Source organism: Strix aluco, chromosome 6 (genome assembly GCF_031877795.1).
Source record: "Strix aluco isolate bStrAlu1 chromosome 6, bStrAlu1.hap1, whole genome shotgun sequence".
In the NCBI taxonomy this organism is placed as follows: Eukaryota; Metazoa; Chordata; class Aves; order Strigiformes; family Strigidae; genus Strix; species Strix aluco.
In genome coordinates this window covers 19,793,032-19,816,721 of record NC_133936.1, presented here as the reverse complement: position 1 = coordinate 19,816,721, position 23,690 = coordinate 19,793,032, and the positions used below count along the sequence as shown (strand labels likewise).

Here is a 23,690-nt window from a genome sequence, read left to right as displayed (position 1 = left end):
AAAGCACCTTTATAAACACCTTTGTTCTTTCAAATCAGCTGGTTTTTGTTCTTCATGTTTATCTTTTATCACTATCGAGTCAAATTTTGAAGCTCTGATTCAAACCATGATTCATGGGAGAATCAGATCTCGGCACAGAGTAGAAACCCACACAAGTTTCTGCAGATTTGGATTAATAATATCTTGTGTCAGTTTGACATAAACAGTTTGGGAAAGGTAAATGTAAGAAACAGCTATGAGTATCTGAGGCAATTTTCATTCCACTGATAAATATAGTCCAATGAACAATATCTCTCTTACCCAATAACGTAAATAACTAAAATAAATTTTATTGGGCCCTTACACAGACTTACCTATCACCCATAAAGCAGTTTTCCTGATAATCCTGAGTGTTAGAAAATTTTCTTGCTCTGTCTTTTGTACCTTTACCTAAACAAAAGTTTTCTACTTTTATTTGTGTATTTAACATTTTCTGTTAACACACTACTTTGTGCCTGTGACAAGGCAACAAAAAGGCCCCAAAAACTTGTGCTCCATTTCTCTGTGCATGTGCTCTTTTCCCAAATTTACATCTGTTGCATCATGCTTGATCTTCAAGCAAAGTTCGTCATATGGAGAACACGGTAAATCCAATACAATAGTTGTATAAAATAGCAATATTTGTATTATTTGTACAAATTATCAACTGTATGATTTACAGATACAGCGCCCTTTTCTGAAATGCTGTGAAATACAGTGACGTAGAAGCAAGGTAAAACTTCTAAGTAGACATAAGATATGGAAGGATACCAGTCCAATAACTACCATGAGCATGAGACTAGCTCTTACTAAGGGTAGATAAACAGAAAATTAGAGACCCCAGATTACAAAATAGTACAGCTCTTTGCTCTGTGTCTTCTCTGCTGGAAGGACAGAGATTTTTAAACAACAGGAGCAAGGACACAGCACTAGAAACTCTCTAGGGCACATGAGCCCTTTGACAGAGTGTTATAATCTTAATGATGAGTTTTAGTCTAAATGTAAATATAGTTATAATACATACATTATCCCTGTCTTGACAGACTAGAGAAACTTATGTTCAGTTCTTGTCTACTAACAAATTTATTTATAAATGATCTAATTCAAATTAGCTGCTGTATTTGGGAAGGAAAATAAACAGACTGTACTGCATGATTCTAGCATGGCCATGCAACCTAGTTTCAGGACTCCTTGAGGCAGTACATTACAGGTCTGTACTATACTGCCCCTAACAACCTGCTTTAATACAGTAAAAAATGCACTACCAAAAAGAAGTCCCCTGCAGTAACTAGTTATAGCCTTTATGGGGAACACCAGGAACTCCAAAAATTGCATTCAGTCTCAATCTCACTTATACTTTTGGGAGACAAGTTTCATCCATTATGTTCTCTCTTGCTTTCTGCTTCTACTGTTCTCAAAAGCTCTAGAATCGCAACTTCCAAATACACCTTTATTGGAAAAAATGAACTCAACCTCAGTTAAAGAAGTTAATGTACCTTAAAATTTTTGAAACAATATTATTATTCTTGATTTCATTCTCAACTCAGAGACACGCTTTTTAAACTGGTCTGTTTTCATGTTACATAATTATGATTAATACTTCCCTATAATTTAATTTTTTTTAAGCTAGATTCTCTGCAATTAGCACAGCAGTAGATTCAATTTGTGGAAGTTAGCACACACATCACTCACAATGTGAGGTGCCACAGTAGGAGCAGAGAACACGCCAGTTCTAATGAAATATACCCAAACTGTCTTCTCTGCTCCATTTTAATTTTCTCCTTTACATAAAAATTGATTCTGAACATAGCAAAGTCTATACAAAAAATACAAATATTTACCAGTTGTGTTAGACGTTAGATTATTTTCTAACACATTGAGTAAAATATTTCCTAAGTTTCTAAACTGAACTGATTATTATGCAATAGCTTTCTTGTAAGCATTCTTGTAAGCACTTTATTTTTATGATGAATTTTCATAACTAATAAATACAACATCAATACACACCTGCAATTTCTTCTATGGAGTTAGCTCTCATGTCCAAAAGAACTGTGCCATTCAGGATACAGCTTCTCAGCTCAAACAAGCTATGAAGTGACAGTGTGGCAACATAAGGTTTGCTCCATCTCTCTCCACCATCCTCTACATCTTCTTCAAACTTCAACCACCTGTACAAACAACCAATTTTATAACTCCATTGTACAGAAGAAATGAAAAATAAATTATTTCCATGGATATTGAAAGATCAGTGTTAAAACATGGTTTTGGATACTTTTGGATTCTTTCATTGTAAGAAATATGAGAAACTTCCCTTGGCTGCTTCTTCCCATATAATGCTGTATTATACCATTTTTGAAGATAAATTCTGACCACAGAGATGAAGAGAAACATATTAAGTAATCATATTGTACTTTACAAAAACTTTGAGTAATTCTTTGGCACACAATGACATTTTTATGATAGAACAACAAGTTGTATGAAAAGGATAGAGGAGAATTTGTGGTAGAGAAAAAGAAAAGCTATACATAATAAGGACACAGGAGAGAACTTTCTCCCATTAGTCTTCACTTTGGACTAAACACAACTGAGAAGGGACATTTTTCATTTGAAGTAAATATACTGACATATTCAGGCTTCACAGAATCTGCGTCCATTATCACCATCATAATCTTTTCACAAAAGACACTGTTACAAGCTTTGCTAGTGTAAATTGTTAGTTACTTAACTGTACTACTCATAAAGGCAGTAAAACATTATGCAAAATTTAGGCTATTTTTCATTTAAAAGTTCAGTCAATTAAAAATTAAAAACGTCACAGGCACATCCATGCACACACAAGCAGTGTGTAAACACTTGTGAACAGTCTTCCAAGCCCCAAAATATGGACCTTACTCAGGCAAAACAGCCACGTGAATGACACGAAATAGCACTTTAGAATCCAGTAACAACATCGTATCTCACTATTTTAGGTCTCATTTGCCTGTTCTCAGGTTCAGTGTAAATCTGGAGAGACTTCAGTAATGTAAAAGGATACATGAAACTGGCATGAGAAGATTGAGTCTTGTCACTAGCCAGCTGGATAAAATTTCTTGTATGACTTTTTTAATAGTTTACTGATAAAAGTTACACTGAAAATGTTAAAAGAATACTATACAAACAAAAAAACCAGAAAAGTCTGTTGATATAAGCAAAGGTGTTTTAAATTAAAGTTATTAAATCTTTCAAGCATACACAGATGTTGCTGCATGGAGCCACGCAGCCTGCCAGCTTGGCAAGGTTTGAACAGCTGCAGCCACAGCACAAGCCTCTAGCACTTGACTCAACAGCACTCAGCTATTTTATATGGACCAGGCAGCAGAGAAGTCAGGCAGAGCCTCACACCTTGACAGCACCTTCACACTTATTTCCAGACAGCAGGGAAGCATAGAGTCTTAACACCTCTAAAACTGAGCAATTTCCAGTTTTACCAAGCCTCACAGCCCACAGCTGTCCTCTTCTGTTCCTGGCCCACCTGCTCCTTCTTGTAAAATATGCCTGTGCACCCATATTTTAGATACTTTCCTTCTTTCAGTCCCTGTGTACCAGATTCTTGCCCTTCTGATGCCATCCTGCAAGGAGCCACCACTTCAGTAACCCATTCATCACCAGCATATCTGCTCTCTTCCTGACGCATTCCATTTCTTCCAACTGTACCAACTGCCTCCTAATCACTCTCCCATTATTTACATATAAAATATGCCCCATCCTCAGCTCTTCCGAAATCCTCAATCTCCTGCATCTAGCCCTCTCCTCCTCTTTGTATTTAAACATTTTTCCCTCCATTTCCTCTGTGCTGATCAGTTTCCATATCTCATCTTTTCCCATGAGACCTCCTTCCTAGAAAACTACTGCTACTGCTCAAATAATCATACTTGCCATCATGATCATCTCCACCTGAGTTTCAATCAATTTGAACAGTGTAATTCTATGGGTTGCATCCAATTTCCTACTGTTACCAAAACTTACATGTTTAAACACATTATTATACATTGTTACTTAATGAGCCAACAGGCTAATACATAAATGTAAATCATACCCAGCTGAGCGAATTCTACTGGAATATACTTCTATTTTGATTTTAATAAGCATTACATGAGTTTACTCATCTCATCAAGGGAAAAACCATGTTTATCACCTTTTATCTTTTCAGAAATATTTCTCTGTCAGATAATCCTTATTTAACATATCAAATGAGAAACAGTAGCAGAAAACATAAAACAAACAAATCTCTAATCTTATGCACAGTCGTTCTATTCTGTGTTCAAGTGGTTTAAAAATCATAATACCATTTCAACAACCCCCTGAATTCATGTACAAGATTCAAGGATAGAGGTGGCTTTGAAATCCAAATTCAGGCATGGATCCAAAGTTTGCAAATTTTCTACTCTTTTTAGTTTCTCAGAGAAAAGGACAAAATTTAATATATTTACTTTTGCAGTTTAACCTTTTAAATTGATATGGCTGATACATAAAAGCCTTTCACAATTTCCCAGAAAACACCACCAACCCTATTTGTATATTGAGCTCATGTGTCACATGTATCCTATGTGCTTGGAATATATTTAGAGCTTAGTTGTGTCTGATCACATAAAAGAGCAGCTTCATTTATATGGTTTTCCTTTACTGATAAAGACTAGCACAGGTATATCAATCATACAGTTTAGATTCTCTCACAGCATACTTGCTGGAACAAAACATGCCAACAAGAGTTTCAGCAAGGTATGTTGTTATAGGAAAAATATTACTCACTTGCATGCAAGTGTACATACACACATATACGTGTTACATCTTTTGAAGTCATGTCCATTGATTTTTCAGGAGTCAGTAAAAGAGTGCACACTTCATTGTAGACTCAGTTGCAACATATTGGTGCACAATATGAAGTGGGTGAGTTGATCATGATCTATTTTATAGTCTGTTATATGTCTTCAGCAGAGCTGGAGTATGTACTTAAAACATGCTCAAGAGTCAAATGTTATTAACGTAATCTTACAATCTGTATAAATTTCCACATGAGCTTTTGCCAGCCTACGCTGATTAGAAAATAAACCAAAGTAAACAAGCATGTCAGAAACAAAGCAGAAGTGACAAGTTTTTTGTGACCTAGTTTTCTTGGAAGAAAAGTTTTAACACAGGGGAGATGCATTTTCACTTCATATTTGTAATTTTGCTCTAGTACAGCCCTTTTCTAGTCACTATTAACAATTTACTTTCTAAACTATGGACAGAGGTTTATTTTCGTAACTGTGTTGTTTCATTAAAATTCAAGCCTAAACACTTTCCTGTTTGTTCCAAAATGTCTGTTTTCCTCCTACTACATATTCTTTCCTGTTTCAGAAACACAGTGATATTCTCCCAAAATTTTCATTGGATATTAGCAGATAAATGAGTCCCAACAGTTTGGGTAAATCTTGCTACAAATCAGGCACTACTTTCCAGCCACAACCACAAGAGGCTATAAGGATAGACTGGAACATGAATTGCTTTCCTAATAGCTGCAATTTGCAACTATACTATTGTGTGTATAAAATAAGCCCAGCTGTTATGCCTCAGTGTGTTTCTCCACAAACTTACTGGAAGTATTTTTTTCTGAATAGAAGTTATACATCATGCATTGTCTACACAATTTTACAGCTGGGCCACATACAAAAATTATGATAAAACTGACTATTGATTTTAAAAGGTATGTTTCTTCTGGCTTGAAATCAATTAATGGGGAAAAAATTAATTCATTTTATCACTATATCTATATAACTAAGTTACTCCATTCTGCTCACTAACTAATTCCATGGATGAGACAGCCTAAATCAGATGCTGGAATGAAATAGGCTGTAAAAGCAGTGTACTTTCTTGGTCCTACTAATTAATCTGCAGAAATCCTACTACATTAATCTGCAAGAATGTTTTGCTCATGAGAAATGTTATGGGAACTGCAGAATGACAAACCTTGGAGTCTCCTAACTGCTGGGGGGATGGGGGGGGACAGACAGACACGACACTGAGAGACAAGAAAAGGTCTTACTCTTCCAAGCAAATGAAATGGGAAAAGAGAAGATTTACCTAAAGAACACCAAGCTTCAGTCAAATTTTATCCATGTCTCCCTTTGATATGTTACTCTTTTGATCAGCCAAGAACAAAATTTCTCAAATAGTTTTATGCAGTTTGATCAAGATATTTTTTAAAAATTTTAAGGCTGCACTGTACATGCACTTTCAATCAAACTGAAAATATGAAGATACAGATTTACTGCATCAGAGTCAACCCAACCCTTCAGCCCATGCAGAGCTTGGTGAAATGATTACAGAACCACTTAATGCCATCACTCTCATTAAATGCTGTTAATGACCAAGTCTTCCTCTGATTCATCTGTGTTTACCTACCTGGAACTATGTCCAAAGCCAGACAGTAAGATTTACAAATACTTCCAGTGACCTTTTCCACACAGATGGAAAACATACAATAAGGCTGGAACAGCAACAAACTCAGGATGTATCCTCTCCATACCATACTTTTAATCAAATCAATATCTCTGCAGTCCTGAATCAATCACCAGTATTGAAAGTGATCCATTGTATTCGTTTGTAAGTATATGATCTTGCGTATTAAACACCATCCCGTTTCTATTACTCTACTCAAAGTCACCTTGTTCTTTATATATGATATTGTTATCTATTTCTAGAGTAACAATACCTACTTTCTTATCATCAGCAAGCTTCATTACTATAATCCTATTTTTGTCATTCAATAACAAAGCTATTTACTAAGACTAATTCTTCAGAAGTTAGTTGTCCCTACCCTCCACACTAAGTTTAATCTTTCAGCATTACCTGATGCACCTCTTCAATTAGTTCCTTACCCACTAATACAATTTTTTACACTAGAACAGAATTTAAATAATAAATTCCCACTGCTGTATCATATCAAATGCTTTACTAAAAAAAACATTGATCCAGTTTTCTCTGTCAGATAAACAAAAATCAATTATCTGATTAAATAGCATTAAGTTAGTCTGACATGATACACCACTCTATTGCATTTTATCCCATTTTACACTTAGCTCCTAGTCTTCTTTCCTTCAAATATTGTCCTAAGCCTTGCATAGCTCTGAAATCAGGCCTCTATTCATTCCAACCATTTTTATTCTTTCTTGCATAGTGTTGCTGTGTTTGCTGCAGTACAACTACCCACCTGATAGATTCACAGAAAGATGGGATTTACTACATCCAGGAAATCCATGTTTTTTCAGCTTTCTAGGATGGAAATTATTGCACCCTCTTATTTGGACAGATAAAGCACTTTGAGTATTGCCTTCATTTTGAATTTGGTCATTTCACTGCCATTTCCTCCTGTTCAAAAAGCCAGCCTCCGCCACGCACCAAATGCTTTCTGAAATTTTTGGATCCAAACCGAAAAAGATCATTTATCTTGACCAGTTGTTTCTGCATGGCAGTCACACTCTTTTTTTTTCATCTTATTTCTAAAGCTAAAGAATTTTTTACTATTAGCTGTTATACTTCACTCTTGTATTTTCTGAGCTCCAAAAATATAGTTTTCTTGGCTGTTTTTTCCTGTCCTTTTTCAACAGCCTCATCTTGTTTCTGTTAAACATTTTTGATTCTTTAGTTCCCAGATGACAAAAGGAAAGGCTATACATAAATACAGATCAATCTAAATAGAAATTCCTTTATTTCACCTATTCCTTTCAAATTCTGTCTTAAGTATTTGTCAATAAAAATTGCTCTAATTTTTCAGAAACACAATTCTACAGTGATTTGCAGACAGATTTTTTTAGTTGAACTAAAGAAGCTGCTATTTCCCTGCCCAAAAATAACATAACCCAGAGTGATTTTTATTTTTAATCACAATAGAAGCTGATACCCTTCCTATAAGAGGTTCTATGTATTCCTAATCAGTATGAGAACACTGCAGATGATTAACTTGATTAGATTTTCTTTCTCTGAATATTAATAAGATTATTTAGGAAGACTACTACATTCATTTTGCACCACAATCCCCATCTGAGAATTTTCTACATGTAAAGGCCTATATTTAGCATCTGTCTATGTCTCCTATGGACACTTAGGGGAAGGGAACAGCATAGAAAATTCTGTGGCCCTCTGGGAAAGCAGGAATTTGCAGTAAAATTAAAGGGAAAGCTAACAGCCATATTCATGTCAAACAGCCCACATACATAGTTTCCCGCAAAATCCTTTCAGAAATTCCACAATTTTTATCCTGCTGACACCAAAGATGTGGTCCACAGACTTCGGGGCACCATTGAGGAACACTGTCAACAAACACTGGCACTGAAAGAAAGAATTAAGGTTCTAAGAAGAAAAATGAAGCAACGACTGCTGGGAAACATAAAGCCTTAATGAAACTAAGCAAGTCAACTCCTATTTAGGTGCTCAAGGAAACAAACAATGCAAAAAAAAAGTTCTGTTCCAATATTAATTTTTTTCAGCAGAAATGCAATCTAAACAGTCTTTTCACACTAATTTTGCAGAAACAAAATAATCCAACAGTGAATACTCAGTCTCAAAATCAACTGATCATTGACAGTTACAACATGTAAAAGTTTTAATGCTCCAAAAATAATCTAAGTCCTTGTTTTAATCTTTTTATAATGGTGATTTTATCAATTTCTTGAGGATTCAAACAGAATATGAAGTTTGAAAGTTTCTTAAAATGATAAGCTAAAATATGAATAAACCCAGTAATTTTTAATTCATACACATGATATGTTTACTTTGCTTTTTTTTCCCTTGATATTCATTCTGACCTATATTTCATAAATCCAGATGAAAACATTTGGCTCTGGAAAACAACAAATGCCATTGTAATACGAGCAGTCTAAGGATTAAAATTATAGTTTTATTTAAGCTTTATATCCAAAATCTGTTCCTGAGCTTGCCACAGATTTGAAATCATTCCTCAATACACCAGCAACCAATAGGTACAGATAATTTTTTAAAACTCATGAAAACACTCACCTTGCTGTCTCCCTCCACTCTGCATCCTCTCCTTCACGCCAACAAATTTCATCAAGCTCAGTAAAGAGATCATGAGGAATGTGTTCCTCATCATCATCTTCTGTTCCAAGAATAAACTGCACCCTTTGTGATGGGGTATCTGGGGAAAAATAAAAATATCAAGTCCAGAACACCCATTTTTTTTCCCCGAGCAAGCAAATATCTAAAATTTCATGAGCTTATCCAGACTCTTTCATGCATATCACTTACTGCCACACCAAAAACATTAGTTATGCTGTAAGAACATTTATACACAAACACCTTCAGATTGAGACCTCTTTATTTATTGTAGTTGCCTAGTCTGCTAATTAAACAAGTTCATCTAAAGATAGAATGTGATATAGAGAAGTAGTGACTATGGGAAGCTGGAATGGTATCTCTCAGAAAAAAAGGCAGCACAGATAGCATCATATGAAGAGCTGATAAAAGTCCTTTACTCCAGTGCTACAAAAACTACTTTGCCACACCAGAAGTCTTAATCTACAGGTCTAGCTCAGCTAACAAAGCTGGTATAGTAAATGTGCATTCTTTGTTTTACCTAGCGGGAGAAAGAAACCAAGAGAAACATCTCTAACGTCAATATACAGCTGGGAACTTCAAAAAGAATACACCACTATCTACACCTTCCATCCCCTGCTCCTTTGTAAACCATTTCTATGTGGTTAGGCTGTTCCAGATGAACAAGTTTATCTGTTCCAACTTCCCCATTTTATTCTTCCTGTCTCTCTCTTCCCTTTACATTCCTATTACCAGTTATTTTTCTTCATAACTTTTCAGTGCAGACCACTAAATATATTTTGGAGACATACTACTCTTTTTTCATATCACTCAGAAAATTTCCAGTACTCACAGAGCACCTTAACGTACATGTATATTCAGTGTTCATAGTTCAAATGTTGTAAGTCTTAAAAAAAAAAAAAAAAACAAAACCTATTGGCTTATTTAAACGCAGATCTCAAATGAACAAACTCTGGATGTCTCTCTAGAAATACATAGTTATTTTTTCTGCTAATGTATTTTAGATTTCTGAGAGGAACCAAAAGTCCTTTGTGAGAGCCAGGCTGCCAGTCAACTGAAAAATTGATTATCCAGCAGAACAGCTCAGTGATTCCTTGAACATTGTCTAAATGAAGATCTGTTCTACAACCGCATTTGTAAGACAAGCTACAGTATTTTCCATCTAGCAGTGAAGAGCATCCCTGCGTAGGATCCTCAAGCTCTCTGAATTTTGGAAAAGCTGAGATGATAGCACTCACTGAATGCTAGTTAAAGAGCAAATACTAAACTGGTAAAAAAGAACTAAATGGGCCACTGATACAGGAGATTAAATTCAGCAGTAAAGATACCTTTTTTGTTAGTAGTAGTGGTAAACTTGCTATATCAATGTAACACACAATACATATCAGTTTTCACCTGAAGTCTATTTGTTTAAACAGAGTGTAAAGATATAGTACAATCAAGCCTACTTACTCCTTCACAAGTCAAACAAATGAAACCCAGGAAGAAATACAGGAGAGGAAGTACAGAGAGATAGACTCAGGTACTACTAAGCTCTGGAGAATAGAACTGCAGGGGACAGCTAAGGGGACAGAAATTACTTCTGGTGAATCACTAGAGAACAGCAACAACCTCCTCCACTAATACCCTTTCTTTTATTACTCCTCTCTCTCACTGTTCAGTCCTCTTTTTTCTTTAAGACCATTTCAACCTCTATTCTGGACTCCCTTCCAGACTATCTATCCAATTTTTTCAAAGTTCTTTATGTTCCTCATATTCACATGTTGGTATGTTCTAGAGAAGGATAAAGTAAATACAAACATCAAGATTTAATCTGAGACTAGAAAGTACATTCTGGTCAAGAAGTGTGCAACTTGTTAAGACTATTTCCCAGAAGAACAAAATTCAGTGAGATATGAACTTGCAAAGGACGAGTGCATATGACTAGTGACAGAACATGGAAAATAAGCTACTTTGGTAGAGAGCTGGACTGTAGTGAGAATCTGAGAATAAGCATTGCCAGGAACATCCTGTACTCTTGATAAAATCAGCACTAGAACTGATTTACAGCAACAGCTACTGTTAAGTAATAAATGAGTAGTGTTGTACAGCAGAGCTGCAGTTTTATGACAGTTATGATACTCATGCAAATGTGCACTTCCAGTGTGGGAAGGGAAGCAGAGGATCAGAAGTCTCTTGAAGGCAGGTGAGTAGTAACGAGGAAACACCTTACTGCTGTGATTTGCTCTTACTGGGTCTTCTGTGTAATATACAGCTACTTGACTGACAACAGGGAAGAATCTATATAAACAACAAAATATGCACTAAATTCCCTTCTTCCTTGTTAACGCACCAGTAAAACTAGCTGCTAGGTTCTAGCTAACTTTCTTTGCTGAATTTGTATTGGTGTCTGAAACCTGCAAGCCACAGCTTGATTTTCAGACACTAAACTGGAAACTGAAAAGTTATTGTTTGCTTTACAGTAAAATGATTTTATTTCAAGAACAAAACCCTAAGAGAATCAAACAACAGGAACACAATAAAATAAGAAAAAAATCAGATCTGTTGGTTCTACTTATAAAACTGAGTTAACAGGATTACTCATGTGAGCAGTGCCAGATGGACTTGGCTCTTATTCATAGGAGTAGCAAATACCAAATATGTCATTAATGTGTTATATGGAAAATGAGTAATATGTGATTCAAAAACAGTATGAAAGAATACTTCAATTGCTGACTGTCAAACTGTGATAACTTAATCTTCAATGTAGAAGCATAATATTTGCAAACTAGGACACTCAATGTTTTTTGAAGTCTAGGAAAACAGAAATTGGCTTAAATATTATCTGTCTTTCCCTACTTCAAGTAGTACAGCCAGCGTAAAAAAATCCTTCATATCCTATCACTATCGCCAATTCTATCACTATTTCTAAAAAGTAATGAAAGTAATCTAGATTAAGCTAAAAAAATGAAATTAATGGGACTAATTTGTTACGTTGGTATTTCTATCACTGCAGCTGTTTTATATCAGAGCACAGAGATATTAGAAGCAATGTGAATTTAAACTTCTGCAATAAGCAGCTGATGATTCTCCCAAGTAAATGGCTCATCACCAGTTCAGGAAATCCTCCAGGACCAGCTGGGATTGGGCAGAAAGTCTGGTACACAACAGGAGCAGGAGTACCATCACCAACCACCCGTGCTTGGCTAATGAGCCATCTCAGTCAGGAAAAGCTGAAGCAGCTTTCTGTTTCCTGCGGCTCCACCAGCCCATGGGAGCCTCCTGCCAGACTCTGTATTATACCTGGGTTTCTCTAGGCTTGTGCTCACATCATCCGTGCAGCACTCACACATCCAAACTACCTCTGATACCTCAAATTCATTGCATGCATGGAAAACCTGAGTATTCCAGATTTTTAAATCTGTATAACTCCACAGTTGAAAGGGTAAAAACTAAGACCAGGTGGTTATGCTATTGTCAAAAGCACAAATTCACACTGGGATTCAGTGACGCAGAACGGAAGTGACCCTGTAGCAACCTGACACACCGTTCACTACTATGACTCTTTTTAAAAGTCATTAACATCCCTAAAACAGAAGCATGATATGGGCATAGACATGCCAGAGCAGCAGAACTGAAACCCAGAACTCCTAATAACCTAAATTCCTGGGGGCAACATGAAATGCTGCTCCCTGGAACAGTGCTGAGTTCAGGCAGGGGGGAACGGTGGCCTACATCATCATCCTGCCTTGCAAAACACATGTAGGGAGAGAACCATAACTGGTATTTCCCCCATTTAGAACATCCCCAAGCGCAACCACAATTCTGGGTCAGGACTGCTCCCTCTTGCCTAAGAGAACAAGGTGAAATCAAGACTTGGGCTGAAGTAAGAAAGCAGGATCATTCTCAGTCCCTACACATAAATTCGACGCAGCAAACAACTTGCTCCACTGCACCTTTCAGAGTGATCCACATCTCCTCCTCAGCACATCCCAGGATTTCTCCTGAGACAAACCGCCCTGCCATTGGGCGGAACTGCACGTAATCTGCCCAAGCCATGCCACAAGCAGAAATACAGCCTTGGGTACATATAAAATATATCCAAATTTTGTCCTCTGCTCTTGATAAACTCTAAAGAGGGTGCAAAAATTAATTTCTGCTAAAACTGCATTAGCTCAAATGTCAGAACAGGTTTCTGTATTTCTAAGCCTGTTGAGAACCTGCATTTAAGGGTTGCGCTCTCTGCATTTTCTTCACATGAATTGTTTCCATCACCTCAGGGCTATGACAAATAATCTTATTTTTGGATCCGACAATTAGTAGGCTACTACTTCTTACAAGGATCAGTAGATGTAGAGGTGAAAAATTACTTTTTCTACATTAGAAAACATCATAGACAAGATTTAATCCATGCCTTGTGCTCTTGTACATTAAAGTAATATTAAATACACAAACTTTTTGTTTTGATTGCTCACTGCGCAGGACAGGCTGCAGACAGGGAGTGAACTGATATAACACAATTGACATCTGTAATAACTCCTTTCAAAGGAAGGGGAAATAGTGTGAAAAATTCACAAGATCACAGAAAAGAAAGGATCATTTCACACACAAACATTCATCATCCTCCTGTTTGCACTCAACAAGGAAGTAGTGGATGGGGCTCTTCCCACACTTCCTTCCTGTGCAGATTGGATTTTGTCCTTCAGCTCAACAATCAGTGAAGGTAGGGGTCATAAATGATTATTTTTTTTAATTAGAAAACATGGCAAAAATTAAAATAAAATTACAAAAGTCCACATAAAATAGTAAACAGCCATACAGCACAGTTCTGAAAATCTCTTCACAGACCTTAGAAACCATGTGTTAGGTTGGGAGAAAGTATTCCCTTGCTTGCTCCTCTGGCATTTTATCCCTATACGTATAATCTCATTTTCAGAAAGTACTCTCTGCATTTTCTTCAAATAAATTGTTTCCATCACCTCAGGCTATGACAAACAAACTTTATCCTTTAGATCTGACAATATGGACAATTGCCAAGGTTCAATTCTCTTCTTTTTGCTAGACCCTTAAAACTTCAGTTATGATACATTATTTTAATCCCGATTTGCTGCAATCTGTTCCACAGCTGCCCAGAGATTTAAATTTCCAAGTTCATCCTTTGGCAGACAAAGACTATAGTTAAGGGTAGGAGAATTCTCTTAACAGCTATCTTTACAAATAATTAAATTTGCCTCATTAATAGCCCCTTTGAGGTTTGAGGTTAACTACCAAATATGGTCAGCTGAGCCTTTTCACTATACTTTCTTCAAGCCCCTCTAGTAACCAAGTCCCCTTTGCAATTCACTTTTTTGCTTGCATTACCTTCAGAGAGCCTTTCCTGAACCGTGTGTACGGTCCTCTATTAGGCTTACCTCCAGGGCTGCTCAGCTTCCCTTGCCACGTGCGTATCATGAGTTACAAATTTAAGCCTCTTTAAAACTAGAGATTATTAAAGCCAGATTTCTTAAACTAACCAATCCTTGCACAAGCCCCAACAGTGTCTAGTCCTAGAAGATGCCACAGAAGCCTGAAATCAAACCACAGTCCGTACAGCTGTGGTCACCCTCATAAAACCTGTCCTTAAAGACACCCTGCTAAGCGCTAAAGTCTTCCTATGCCACCCCATTTTAAAACAGAAATACAAATATCTTTAACTCATACTAGCGAGTACAAGAGAGCTGTTTCACTGGTTACAGGCAAAAACAGACATCATAAAAACCACTGAAAATTGCCACTAAAATCCATGTGCATACCAAGCAAGTGCAACCCTACCAGCCAAAGGGAAACCTGCACCGGGCTTTCAATGCCACCATGACCCTCAGCACTGATGGAGCAGTGCTGGCTGGCTTGTGGCCCTGCAGCTCACCAGGGCTGGCACCCATCACCCTCCCAGCAAACAGCACCAAGGACCTGCTCTAAGCTAGAAACAACTTTTTTGCCAAACTAGTTTTCATTTGCATCAGTTCCCCAATTTAACTCACAGAGCAGCCACAATACTTGCCCCACAAGGAAAGCTGTGGAGGAGGGGCACAAAACTAGGCATGAAACTGTGACCTTAATTACAACAGCAGCATTTCAGCTGGGAATGGTAAACCTCTACAATAAAGCAAAGAGCATTACTGCATTTTTAACTAGAGTGGATAGTTTCACTGGATTTCTCCTTTTCTTTCAAAAAATTATGAGGCAAGATGGTGGAAATCTAGATCTTGAAATCACTTAGCTTACAATTTTTACCACCCAAAAAATCGTCTCCATGAGAAAGCCATGTAATCTGCAAATTATGCAATTCAAAGGCACATCATTATGGCAAAATGGAAACATCTTGTACAACCTCATTTCATCAAGGGGCAACAGACAGACAGGGAGAATCAGGTGTGGGGAAAACAAAAATAAAACTTGAGTAACCGATCTGTGCCCCCAAATGACAGGACTCCTTTTTATTCCACTAACCACATATTTTACATATTATTTGTCTACAAGCTCTGAATCTGCACATCGAGAACATTTGGGTTATTTTTGAAAAGTGACAGTAGGAGATTAAAAAAAAAAAAGCTTATGAGCTGCCATCAGAATGTTCTAAAAAATCTATTCTCTGCAGAAACCTTCCCTCAGGAAGTAGCTGGTACAGCTTTCCCAGCCAGTATTCAAAGGGATTACCAGGAAGCTTCCAGCCATGGGCATTACATAGAATACAGGTGTTTTCTAGCCACGTTGATACAAAGAAAACTGTTTAAGAAATTGTTTTTCACTGAATAGGAACCAGATGGCACCTGTCAACTCTTGACTAGGGCCTGCACAGCCCCACAGCACTATATGCATCACACAGCTCCCTGAAGCAGTGATAGCTGAGCAAGATCTGCACCTAATGGTATTTCACAGATGAAGTTATAACTTACACAGTTATAAATTATGACCAAAATTAATGCTTCATCCCATGCTTGGTTAAGTGAGCAGTCTGCAGCACTTCATGTCTGAATATTTCAGGCCTTTACTTGTTCCAGCATCTCTATTATTCAGTTGTTGCATCTTTGGCTTTTATTATACCTCCTTTCATACTTCACTGCTTCAAAACACTGCTAATTTATTCTCTTGTATCATAAAAATCCTAATGTAATTTTCTGACTTACTTCAAAGCACTGTTTTCTATCAGCTGGTCTCATAGTGCTTATTTTCTCTTTCTTCTTGCACCTGCTCGCTGAAATGTTTTTTCTTTCCCCTCCTCCCTCCCAGTTCCCAAGAATACAGCCTCCTACTATTCAGCAGAAATGCGTTAAAAGGTGTCTAGAGGGAGAGGGAGCTAAGCATTTCTGCGTGTTCAATTAAATAAGAATGATTCATAAATTAAGGGACTATTTTGGATCTGCTCTCTTACGTAGCACAGTCCCTCACATTGAGCTATGCATCAAGAGTATGAACTGCATTTGTCTTTGCTGCAACCTCCTTCAGCCTCTGGGTACTGTTATAACCCTGCGGTCATGGGAAATGAGAGCTAAGAAGCATTATTGAGGTTTAGTGGATTCAGATTTGGCACAGGAAGTATCTGTTGCTTCCTCTGTGTAAATAAAGCATAGAAAAACTATGCTTATATTCTTTCTAAAGGCAATGCTTCTCCCCAGACAGCACAACCTGTCTGAAACTCCGTAAGGAAAATCCATAGTAAAAGTGAGGATGTGGATATAGACTACAGTTAATCCCTGTACAATTTTATCTGCCTGCTTTGACTGCTTAACCCCTCCATCACCGTATAATTTTCAGATTTTCCTTCATAAGGCAAGTCCCCTTCACTGTTGTCTATAGGATGACACATTCCTCCTGCATGGATAGATGTCAAAGTCTGGTTTTCTGGCCAAACTTCCAGGATTCAAATAGCCAAGAGGAAAAAACTTGAAGTTTTACTACTTAGATATTATTTCAGGGTGGAAAAATTGGCTATTTCCAGATTTTTCTGAATGTTTCGTCGTTCTGTCTTTGGCTCCTTTGAACTGTTACCAGCCAAGCATTTTGAAAAGTATCTTCAGCACTCTGAATCCAGAGGAAACTTGCATGTTTCTGGCTTATGTCTTGTCTGTCCCAGGCTTTATAAAAGTAGTAATTTATGTGACATGACCTACACACCCTTTAATTGGTAGTTATAATACCTTCACAAGTGAAAATGTGACTTATAAAAGTACAGTCCTACACTTATTTCAAAGAAGTATGCCTGTAGACAAGTGCTGTGAACACCAACTTAACAAATGCACTTCAAAATTGTCTTTTTCATACTACTGCTATTCCACTCTTGAAGCTCTTTTGAACATAGGCTGATTTTCACTTAACACATAATTGTGTTGAACAGTGCATTTTATCGTGCGCACAACTGTCAAAGACTATTAAGGACAGATTCAACCAGTTAATTTCTTTTTTTTTTTTACTTTTGACATTAGGAAGGACACAAGCCTGGGTCTCCAGAAGTTGAAAGAACAGAGTTAAGTTCTCAGCCAAAATGTGTCACATACTGGCACTTAAATAAAACCAGATGACTCAACAGAAGACATTGCTTCATAGTTTAAGATATCTCACTTCTTGGCTAATGTAACTTTCAATTGTTTCTTTTTAATCTGACATTATATGTATATATGCATATTCTTTTTGAAAACTATTTTAATAATTTATGAACTTTGTTGTTTTCCAAGAAACCGGTTTCAATATAGTACTTGGTCTTTGTACATTTGAAATACATTCCAGACAGAACCACCACAGCCAATTTTTTCTTCACTGTTCAGTCTTCAAAACATAACTCATATCTACAAAGTTTGAAAGTCTTGACTTTGTTTCATTCTCAGTATAATTCACTGTGAACGATTTGAGTATTTCAAGCTCTTTACAGTATACTTAACCATCAGCACCTATACTTGCTCCAAAGCTTTCTACATACATAATACAAACTTCGGATTAAAAGAAAGTCTTATAATTACTATTCTGCAACCTGAAATTACATTGGCACATTTCCCTGATGATTTTAAAACATTCTTCCATTGCACACTGACAAACTGCCTTCTATACATGCTTCCATTGTATTTTCAACACTCACTATAGCCTTGGACATTTCAGCACATGCGCTTTTTATTTCTGAACAGCAAATAATATTCTCATGTGTTTTGAGACAAAGCTTGACTAATTTATTCACAACTACCTTTTCCTGTTCCCTGTAAAGTTTTTTAATTTAAGATTTTGAGAATTTTAGGAGTGTTGTATCAGGTTCATATATTGAAAGGTATTTTTTCCTGTTTGCCCTCAAGTCCTCAGTCAGCAGACTCATCTCACAATGGCACATTACAGCATCATGTAAGGAAAAAGACAAACACCATCTGAATTGCAGTTCACGTCTGATAAAACACTGCAGCTGCAGTAACATCAACATTATTACAAAACTGATTGTAAAGAACCATATCTCCTCTATGTTACGCTTTAGGGGCAAACACTCCAGAGCCTTCACTGAGGGCAGCTAGTGCCATAAAGCACTTACACCCCGCTCAGCAGTGGTGGCAGTCTACCTTTATGAGAACACTTACGGACAGTCTCCTACAGTGGTAGAAACTACTAAGATTTCTCATGTATTGACTGCCACTGGCTGCTGCCCTTCATCAGAGAAAAAAATCTTGGCTCTCCAGCAGAGACTGGAGATGCTCTGGTGTGCTCTCCAAAACCCCGTTGCAATCATGTCCATGCCATAACAGGACAGAGTATGCATAATCATACTTAAAAGATCTATGCAAAAATAAAAGTTATCTTACCAAAAGGAGGAGACTCTCTCCCATCTTCTAATCCCGAATCTCGCTCTCTGTCTCTCTTTCTGTGTTTATGTCCACGGTGCCTATGGCGTCGGTGACTTTTTCTTCCACCCAGTGGCACGTGAACTCCAATGAACAACGTTCGATGGCCTATAGGTTAAAAAAAGTTACCTTTTAAAAATGGGCTGTTATTATGTTGCCACAATATTAATAGCCATAATTGCATTAATGCTATAATAATTATTATAATTGTGTAGTTGTATAGTATTGATTTTTCTAATGTTAATAGTCATAACATTATTGATTATAATAATGATGATGATGTAGCATCACAGATATACAACCCCTTGATACAGCACCAAATTCCATTATTGAAGTCCTTATGATGCAGTGGCAGATTATTTTTTTTTTCCTTCAGATTTGCATCTCTTTGTGTGAACTTTCATTAAAGCCAGACAGGTGTTTCTGTAAAATGTCTTCCAAACAGTAACATGAAGAGACACATGGATCTCTTTGCATTGAACATTTGGTAAAGTTGCTGTTTGCTTTTTGTGTACAGGAACTTTACAAAACTCACTGCTATTTATGAGCCAAACCTTGACAGAATTCTTGTGGGAAATTCACTGAAGGGAAAAGGAGGAAGGAAAAAAAAAAAAAAAGAAAAAAAAAAAGAGGCCAAAAAACTCAATAAAACACTATGGAAGCTAGACTGAAAAATTCCTCTACAACTTTATGTGCTCACATCATAAATACATTGCTGGTATCTTAGGGTGCTTTCATTTTTTCTATTTTATTTTCTCAAATGCAGAAAAAGGTACATACACATTGCCATACCTGCCACCATCTTTGAGCCTGAGGAATTTTATGTTGCTGATGAAGCCCAAAACATTTAGCTCTCTTAGCTATGTGGGCTAACAGGCTCAGAGCACAGTAAAGCATTTAAAGGAGGGAAAGCACAGGGGAAATATGTAGAAAGTACCACAAAACAGAACAAAGGGGAAAAGGAATCATGACTCACTACAGGCAGGTCTCCTACATTTACTCAGCAGAAAGACACAGTCCAGATTACTCATCTCAGGTAACATTTATTTTCTCCTTGAAACGAGCATAACTCAGCTAGTGGATAATTGCTGCTTTGCTGTAATCATTCAGCAGTGTCAATCATTTGAAAAAGGTCAAAAACACATGCTAAAGTAGCACGTGATCTCTAATCCCATGGAGACTCGAGCACGGGCAGAAAACACAGCAAGACAGCATTTGTCACAATACATGAAAGAAATTCAAGGCTGACAAGAATTCTCTGCAGAGGCAGAACTAATAAAGCTGGAGAAAAGGCTCTGGACACCACAGTAGTTACTTCCTCAACTCTGATTCATATAGAGGAGCCTAGAAAGCAGAGGCATCCATTTTTGGAAGACTATTCTTGTAGAGTCAGGAGATTTTTCTGAAGCAAAGGCCATGAGTTGAAAATGTATTTATTTATTTATTGATTAGACACCTCTTTCTTCTTGCTTATTACATTCAACCCAAGAAATCATTTAAAAAGAACTGCTGCCTTTGGTGTATTTCAAATGTATCGCAATCAGTGGTGCATGAAACAAGAAAAAATGTATTCCATAAAAAGAATTCATTAAAAAGATACTGAAGGACAGCAATAATGTAGTACTCAACAACTCCTTGGCCCCTGAGTAGAAAAAAAAAAAAAAAAAAACCAAAACCAAAAAACAACGTTTTGAAAGGAATGAGGTTACCTTTCCTAAGACTTTAATCATTTACACAGGTGTAAATAGATTGCTTTTTTAATTTAGCAATTTAATACATTCCTGCTGCTTTGTGATAGAAGTGGACATGCTTATTCTAGTTTTGTGCCACTTCAATGCTTAGGTTGTACCTGCATTAAGAAATGCAGATTCAGGTTCACACTTCAATTAATTTCCAGGGCTGAATCCAGGACTTGAGTCCAGACTGTTCTTTATTAAGTAAACTGGGAAACAAGCCCTAAAATGCCAGAACTTTCATGTGTGTCAGAATACCACAACAATTCTCCCTATACAAACTGAATCAGTTCACACTAAAAAGAAAACAGGATCCTGAAAACTGAAATGGATAAACAGGAAGAAGCAAAATGGATTTTATTCCTTCTGTGTGAACCTACTGAGGCCAACAGAATACTACCAAGGCATCATTTCAATAAACGTAGACAGGAATCTATGTAATCTATGTCCTTGAACAAGGTTCAGGCATATAAGAAGAGAAAAAAAGAAACTGTCGGGAAAAGAATAACATTCTATAAAAAAATGATAGAGCAAAAAGCAAAAGTGAAAAAATCTGAAAGAGTTAAGAAGTTCTGGTTTATTAAAAGAGCACAACTATGGAGAAAAAAAAGACCAGCTGGGAACAAAAGAAAAAAATCATGAATTCTAAATTGCTGACAAAATGACAGTGAATGATAGAAGGGGGGTGGGGGGGAAGAGGAAAGAGGAAAGAAATCCAAATAGTAAAATGACCTTACTTCAAGTAACCTTTTGATGGTAAAGTTTATAAACTAGTGCCCAGAATGTACTTTTTCCTGTACAAGTTGATAGAGGCATTACTAAAGAAGAGTTTTCAGTGAATTCTGTACATTTCCCAAGCCCAGAATGCCAACCACGAGGCTCCCCTGCAGCCTCCAGGACAGAGCAGGGCAGAAACACCATGCTTTCTCTGACGTACAATTTCTTGCTGCCTTACTCTGGAGGAGCATCCAATGCTCCAATGAAGTTCTTCAACAGATTTTTTTTTTTCCCCCCTAAAGACTTACATTATTTGAACATGAGAACAATTTGAGATTTATATTAAACAAGAACTCTGCTTAATATAAATCTTCTAACAGAAATACCAAATGAACCTTTAAGCCACAATTCTAAAATAAGGAACAATATTTTTTAAAAAACTCTACATTTCAAGAGGACCTAAAAAGGATTTGCTTTTATTCCCATTGCCATAGGCAAGTTCCAAGAATCAGCTAGACCCTGTCATTTGAAAAGCAGTTATTAGAAGATTTCTGTCCCAACATAACACGAATACAGGTTCGGTATAGCTCCTGAACATCACTGACATCAGTTGTAAAATTCCAAATGACACAATGGAAGGACATTTCCTCCCCAAAAATACAAAATTGGGTAAAAAAACCTTATTTTTTTAAACAGATGTTTTTATACATTTAGCATCTATATTTACTATAATCTCTGTTAAACTGACTAAATTTTCTAAAGAAAAAACACCTATCATTTCAATTTGGTTGAAGTCAATTGCAGGATATCCAATAGGATTCAGATTTGTTCCCTGTAGTTTATAAATAATTGTATAAGCACATTTCCTTATTTAAGTGCTTTCTGTGTGTTTTATTACTCACTTCATTAGGATGCCCTCTAAAAATGCCTGAATATTGCCTAAATATTGTAAAGTAATTCTGCTCTGCTGTACATTTTCACAGCACCTAGCTGAATTAGATCATAATTTCTCATTCTTTTGGCAAGGCTACAAAGGCACTAAAGTATGGGAAATAGTAACAACCAAGTTACATCAGGGTATGTACATCAGTACATACCTGATGCACTGTTGACATCAGGTACAACCTAACAACCATTCTCATGCAGAATTTGCACACGGTTTTAAGAGGTGACTATAACAAACAATGGATTTATAACCCTTTAAAGCCAAGTCTTCAAACATACCATGCTGGGCATTACTTTTGGACAGTTTTATCGCCTGCACTGTGCTCCATGTGTTGTAGAGTCCCATCACCTGAGAAAGGGCTAAAGTTATTAGTCAAAAATCTACAAATGGAATAATGTTTTATGCTTTGTTCCATGTTTACAAAACAGGCTTTTTCAGTTGTATTTTTCCAATGTCTGTGTTTTCTTGCAAAAAATGTTAATAGATGAAGTGGTCAAATACAGTTTATTTTATTATTATTGTATTTAGTCAGTTGCTTTGGTTTGCTTCTCCCCTCTTCCAAGGAACTATCCTGTAATGGGAAAATTCATACCTGAAACATTTCTTTATTCTGTCCCTCTCAGCCAAGGGCTATGATGGATACATTGTTAAGATATTTTGTGTGTGCATACATAGTGACACGTAATCGGGTCCATGAAAACATATACAAATAAAATGCACTCAGGTACACACATGCAGATTTGCGGTTCTGGACACACTTATGAGTTTGGCCTGTTGTCCCTTCTCAGAAAAAAATGTACATCTAATAGATCAAAAAGGATTTGTCTTGCTAATTCTTACTTCAAAATAAATGAAAAGACTTAATATGCTGAAAGGTTTATTCCTCTACGTGGTTTACATCATGTTTAATTTATGTTCTAGTTTTTTTAATCTGAATTAATTTAGATATCAGTGAGCCACAGGATTTATCTGGTCTTTGTGAGCTTTTTCAACTAACCTTACATTAACATCAATAGAGTTTTATCATGGAAAGACTATGATTTTGTGCCTGCAAAAACACATTCTGAACTAAAATGTTGATTTATTCCAGATGTGCCACTAGGAAAGCTAAACATAAGCACATGCATAAATATTTTCAGTATTGGGATTTAGGAGCAAATAATTTTTAAAAACTGAACCTCCGAGAAAATACATTAACGTACAAAGACTATTTACAATCTGAAAGCTTATTAAAGAAATGCAATACACTGAATTGATCTGCTCTGCAATGTCACCTTTATACAATGCTACACATCCACTGTTAAACTGTATAAACATTTTTTTTAAAAAAAGACTATTCTTAAACAAATTGCACAT

The 23,690-nt window shown here is 36.6% G+C and overlaps 1 protein-coding gene across 7 annotated transcripts in view; it reads right to left on the bottom strand.

Moving 5' to 3' along the window:
• Positions 1 to 23,690, bottom strand: part of SLC4A10 (solute carrier family 4 member 10) — a 162,209-nt gene that overhangs the window by 67,768 nt on the left and 70,751 nt on the right. For all 7 annotated transcript variants that reach the window (XR_012623780.1, XM_074828972.1, XM_074828970.1 and 4 more), the window contains exons 3-5: positions 18,900 to 19,046; positions 9,052 to 9,190; positions 2,026 to 2,186 (exon numbers count right to left, since the gene is read on the bottom strand). Coding sequence is in view for 6 of the 7 variants with exons in the window: in XM_074828972.1 (XP_074685073.1) it covers positions 2,026 to 2,186; positions 9,052 to 9,190; positions 18,900 to 19,046 (447 nt within the window). In the remaining variant the exon portion in view is untranslated. The remainder of the gene's footprint in view (positions 1 to 2,025; positions 2,187 to 9,051; positions 9,191 to 18,899; positions 19,047 to 23,690) is intronic.